General features: G+C 51.6%; 1 protein-coding gene across 1 annotated transcript in view; it reads left to right on the top strand.

Moving 5' to 3' along the window:
* Nucleotides 1-548: 548 nt before the first annotated feature.
* Nucleotides 549-6,000, top strand: part of PLXND1 (plexin D1) — a 126,151-nt gene continuing 120,699 nt past the window's right edge. Inside the window, exon 1 of the mRNA XM_084634961.1 lies at nt 549-4,876. Within this exon, the coding sequence (XP_084491087.1) occupies nt 3,548-4,876 (1,329 nt within the window). The 5' untranslated portion in view covers nt 549-3,547. The remainder of the gene's footprint in view (nt 4,877-6,000) is intronic.

The following is a 6,000-nucleotide window of genomic DNA, read 5'->3' as shown; positions in this document are numbered from 1 at the left end:
GATAAGTGGTCTGAACAGTAAACTGGGAGTCAAAATTCCTGGGTTCTATTCCTGACAAGGCCAGTGACTGTGTGCCTTTGGACAAGTCACTTATTCACTTGGGCCTAAATTTTCAAACATTACTAGTTATTTTGGGTGCCTCAAGTTCTGGGTGTCCAATATGAGGTGCTTTAAAAGGGTGATCTCACTTGAAAGGAGACCAGATACTGTGGTGATGAGTGGTGCTATAAAACCCTAAAATAGATTGATTTATGGGGCTAGACTCCCAAAAATGGAGGCATTTAAGTAACTTGTCACTTTTGAAAATGTAGACCTCTATGCTTCCTATTCTCCTTCTGTAAAATAGGGATAATGATATTTACCTGGCTCACACTTAAGGCTTAATTTACCAGCATTTATAAAGTCCTTGATGTCCTAGAATGGATGGTGCTAAATACAATGTGGTGTTATATTTAAAACATGAGTTTATTTCTGGGCAGTTAAAGTCACAATAGTATTTAAAAATTGAAAATAAAAAACCCAAAACAATCTTGGAATCCCATATTTTAAAAAGAACTGATATCCCTAATGGATAGTTATGATTTAGCAAGGACAATGAGTTAATGAGAAAGCATTGTATTTAATTCTATGCACATCTTCAGTGGACATGGCATGGCCATTGCAGTTATGTATTAATTAGTGCTCTGAAATGGGAGAAAGGGACATGAAAGGGGTGAAGGGAACTGGCAGGTGTAGAAATTAGAGTAGACAACAACAGAGGATGTTTCTATCCAGAATACGAGTCATCCAGAATCCCCATCAGCTTCAATGATATGTCGTGTATAAGTGAAAATAGCTCAAGTAACATGAGAACAGCCCAGACTCAGGGATGACTCAGGGCATTGAAAGTGGGACACCGAGCCTATCAGCAGGAGCTTGCCAGGAGACTAGTGACCAAACAGCAGACCTAACTGCCACCACGTGATCTATGCATGGGAAGGCCACTCCATGCACAGCTCACACCCTTCCCAAGTGGAAGGAGGCTCCACTATAATACATACGAGTTTCCTTTTATTTACCCTTTGGTTTTCTTAGGTTGTGCTCAGGTCACATTTTCAAGCTTTCCTTCAGAACCATGAGGGTTAGAAACTTTCTTTTTTAGTAAAAGTTAAGATTTTCACACATTCACAGGACTCCAGGACCTGAGGCTTTAAGAAATACAGCAATTATTGTGACATTATAAAAGCAAGTGACACTGCAGCCCTTCCTCTGGCCCCAGAGAGGGTGGTCGGCAAGTCTGTGGATCCACAATGGGAATTGGGCAGACAAGGAGCAGGGCTTGGCACTACCTCATTTCCCTACCAACTCAAGAGAACAGACTGGGAAGACAACCCAGACCCAGGACAATCTTATCCTCCTTTCCCTGATGGAACAATTAGGGAGAAATCTTGCTGAGTTTTCCTCCCCATTATTGTCCTCCTGTCAGTTTTCCTGAGGGAGAAAACAATTAGCTCATAGCTCGCAAATAGTGGTTATGTGAAATGAGTTTGGTGTGGGTCTCAGTTTATTTCCCAGAGGACAGGTGCTCACATCACACATACAAACCCCCTCTGTATGGGCAATATCAACAGAAAGGCCAACAAATGAAGTGGCAGAGAGACTGAATGCCAGGTCATAGATTCAGCCAATATGGCTTACAAATATCTGTTTCTCAAGAATCTGTTTTAATTTAAAAAATAAGTCAATCTGTCTCTAGCTGGTATGGGTGCACAGTAAACTTCACAAATGTGCACTCAGAGTAACTGATGCAGAGACCTCTACCTGAATCTGCAGAAAGCCTGCAACACTTGTTCTATAAGGTATGAACCCTTCATCCCAGTGAGGGGTTAACTCAGATGCCTGGTGATGATGATTTGTGTCAAAATTGTTAACTATTTCATGCCACATGTAAGAGCTTGTCTACATGGCAAAGTTTTACCAGTTATAGTGGTGTAAGTATATAGTTAAATCAATACAGTTATACTGATATAAACCCTGTAGACCCTTAGTCCAGTATCAGAGCTGCTTTTTTAAAATTTCTCTTAAACCTGTCCCCAAGCATTTTAAAAAGGCACTTGTACACTGGAATATGTGTCCACATGGGTGTTATGTCAGCTTCACTATATTGGTTTAACTTCACTCCCTAGCTAATAGTGGTATAACTTTTCTGGGTAAGAAAAGCCCTCTGAAAGGAGAGGGAGGATCACTGACCTGCACAATTTACTGAGTGATGTCTCACTATGGTGCCCAACCTAAATAGACCAAGCACAAGGTGCCTAATGGAGCTCAAAGAACATGTACAATCATAATTTGAACACCTGCACAATCTACTGGGAGCAGTAACTCATTGGAGCAGAGCTTATTTTGTGAGCGAAGGTGGAAGAGTACCACCCCAATCTGATCCTTGCTGAGCTCTCATTCCTAGGTCCTCTTGGATAGGATTATTATCAGGAACATTATCAGAGCAGTGTCAGGGGACCCTGTGCTATATCTGCTCTGGGAATAAACAGAAGATTTCAGGCTCTGGGGATGTCAGCCTTTCTTGAACACATTTAAAAAGGAGCACCCAAATGCAAACACATCTCCATTGGAATAGAGGGCATTAAAACAAGGAGTGCATGGTACCAGTGACTGAAATACAGTGGGATTGGGAGAGATTCCCCCCCTCCACATACTTGGAATATTTGTCCACTTAATTTATTCCTGACCCCCAAACCCCAGACAGTCTGACCTCCTCTTCTTTGTTATCCTTTCTTGTACAAGTCTCTTTATGGGGAGTGCAATACTTCAAGAGCAGTGAGAGTTAACCTAATCTGACTGTTGGGGGGGGGGGGAGCTCTGGATGGGAGGGGGTTGGCTGCAATTAATGTTGTTTGGTTAGGGCTATTTTTACTTTTGGTTGCAGTCTTGCTTTATGTCCGGAGGAGAAAAGTTCTTATCTCGCCTCTCTCCTTCAGTCCCAGTCCCATATTCTGATTAGAAACATGAAAAAAACACAAACACAAGAGTTATTTGTTAGAAGAGGAGCTGCTATCAAGGAACAAGGGCTGCCTCTTTGTGTGGTTGGCTGGTGCAACGCTTGCCTTCCAGCTTTTGGAAAATATCTTTAACTTAATCACATTCACATGACAAACCCCAAATTTAAAAAAAAAAAAAAAAAAAGCCCATGAGTAATGCAGAAAGGAGAGAGGGGAGAAGAGAAGTCTGAGAGCAGCGGATCGCTTCACAGGCAGCGCGGAGCTGTCTGAGAGAGAAGAGAGGGTGCAGCCTTTGCAGAGACGAGATCGGGACCAGCTTAACCCCAGCCGAGCTCCGGGCCGGCGAGGAGAGAGAGAGAGAGAGAGAGGAAGGTCCAGTAACCAGGCAAGGGCTGCGGATTGCAACGAAAGCTCAGGACTTCCCTCCTGGCGTCACTCAGTGCTGAGGCGTGTTGGCTTCGCAGGAAGCAGGTTTTCCTCCCCTGGCTTTGCAAAGCCCCCTTTCCCGTGGAGCCTCATGCACTCTGCAGAGCAGCAGCCCAGGCGGCAGGATGGCTCCCCGGGAGCGAGGCGCTAAGGGGCTGGCCCCCCTCCTGCTGCTGCTCGCCCTGCTCGGCAGCCCCAGCGCCGGCCTGGAGGTGCAGCACAAGTTCCTCTCGCCCACCTTGACCAACAACTTCGCCCTGGATGGGCTGGGCAGCAAGATCTACCTGGCGGCTGTCAACCGGCTCTACCAGCTCTCCGGCCCCAACCTGACGCTGGAGGTGGAGGAGCAGGTGGGCCCGGTGCCGGACAACCCCCTGTGCCACGCGCCCCAGCTGCCCCAGGCCTCCTGCGAGCACCCCAAGGTGCTGACCAACAACTACAACAAGATCCTGCAGCCGGACCCGGAGCAGGGCATCGTGGTGGTGTGCGGCTCCATCTACCAGGGCTTCTGCCAGCTGCGCAGCATGGCCAACATCTCCGCCGTGGCCGTGAGCTTCCCGCCGGGCAGTGCCGGCGGCGACCCGGTGACCGTCTTCCCCAGCATGCTCAACATCGCGGCCAACCACCCCAACGCCTCCACCGTGGGGCTGGTGCTGCGGCCCGCCGGGCCGGCGGGCGGGGGGAGGCCGGACACGCGGCTGCTGGTGGGGGCGACCTACACGGGCTTCGGCAGCCCCTTCTTCCCGCGCAACCAGAGCCTGGAGGACCACCGCTTCGAGAACACGCCCGAGATCGCCATCCGCGCCCTCAACGCCCGCGGCGACCTGGCCAAGCTCTTCACCTTCGACCTCAACCCCTCCGACGACAACATCTTCAAGATCAAGCAGGGGGCCAAGGCCCGCCACAAGCTCAGCTTCGTCCGGGCCTTCCTGCACCCCGCCCCGCCGCCGCGGGGCCCCGCCGCCGCCGCCTACGCCTACCTGGCCCTCAACAGCGAGGCCAACGCCGGCGACAAGGAGAGCCGCTCGCACAGCCTGCTGGCCCGCATCTGCCTGGCCGAGCCCGGCCGCAGCGCCAACGCCAGCGCGGGCGAGACCAAGAAGCTGACCGAGTCCTACATCCAGGTGGGGCTGCAGTGCGGGGCCGGGGGCGGCGACGGCTTCACCCGCCTGGTCTCCGTCTTCCCGGCCGCCGCCCCCCTGCGGCTGGGACCCCCGGCGGCGCCGCCGCCGCCGCCGCCGCCCCAGGAGCTGCTCTTCGGGGTCTTCGAGAGAGCCGCCCCGCCGGGGGCCCGCCAGCACTCGGCGCTCTGCGCCTTCCGCTTCGCCGACATCGAGCGGGGCATCCGGCGGGCCAGGAACTCGTGCTTCGTGGAGCCGGACTCCGGGCTGGTGACCGTGCTGGACAGCGTGGTGCAGGGCACCGGGCCGGCCTGCGAGAAGAGGAACATCCAGGTAGGGGAAGGGAGGCGGGCCCGGGGTCGGCCCCTCCCCACCCCCCCCAGTTCTCGGCTCAGGAGTGGGGATCCCTCCGGTAGGACGGAGGCAGCCCGGTAACGTTGCCTCTCGTCAGTGGGGAACCCCCCCTGCGCAGGGGTGGGAATAGAGGGGGCCCGGGTAATGGGGGAGTCCGGGGAGAGCAGAGTTCCAGCATTAGGGGAATCACCGAGAAAAGTTCCCAAGGCGCCCCAGATAATGCTGCAGCTCAGTTTTCTAGGACTGAGGGACACAACCTTCTGGAGTGAGAGAAACTGGAAGGTCCCCTCGCAGTGCTGCTGTGCAGGGAGCAGGTTTGCCCCTATGGAGGACCAGAGGGAGGAGTTGGGGAACTTTCCCTGCACTGGGGAGAACCCCTAACCCTGAAAAAGTGCAGCTCAGGGGAGCAGCTTTTGAAGTGGAGGGCACAGTAACCACCTGTTGGGGGAGAAATGTCAGGTAATCCGTGTGACGCTGCACTTTGGTGGAACCAAAGAAGTAGGTTTTACATTAGGGAAACCACCTGCTGGGAGAAACCTAGCTGTTTAGTAGGTGAGAGACTGCAAGGCAACCTAGAGCTCTGCAGGACAGGGCTCAGCACACCCCAGACAGACTGTGTGGTGAGCCCCTACTGGTATCAAGCACTACATGGACTGGAGTGCTTGGCTGGGGCTGGACTCTCCAAGGTCCCATTCTTGAAGTTCTTACTCAGGCAAAACTCTATTAAAGTCAATGTAAGGATTTTAGGATTGGGTCTCAGGCTTAGATTAATAATAACGTTGAAACTTCATGACTAGCTGGGTAAGCGATAACCGTCCATTTGGCTGAAGTCTGGAGGGGTTAAGAATCTCAGGGTCATGGAAGTTAGAGGTGGAAAAGATTTATTAGTTTCTCCCTCAGGATTGTTCCTGTCAATCTGTTCTCCAGTGCTTTGTCTAGTCCAGTTTTAAACATCTCACGTGATATGGCTTTCACACCACTGTGTATCTGACAGAAGCATCCTTGGCATAAATGCAAATTAGAGATGGGATTTGGTCAGAAGCTTGGATCTGAGAACCACTGGACTTTGATTCCAACCACCACCACCCCAGAGCCAAGAGCCA

The sequence above is a fragment of the Lepidochelys olivacea genome (genome assembly GCF_965140295.1).
Source record: "Lepidochelys olivacea isolate rLepOli2 genome assembly, chromosome: 7".
NCBI classification, from domain to species: domain Eukaryota; kingdom Metazoa; phylum Chordata; order Testudines; family Cheloniidae; genus Lepidochelys; species Lepidochelys olivacea.
This window is presented reverse-complemented; position numbering and strand designations above follow the sequence as displayed.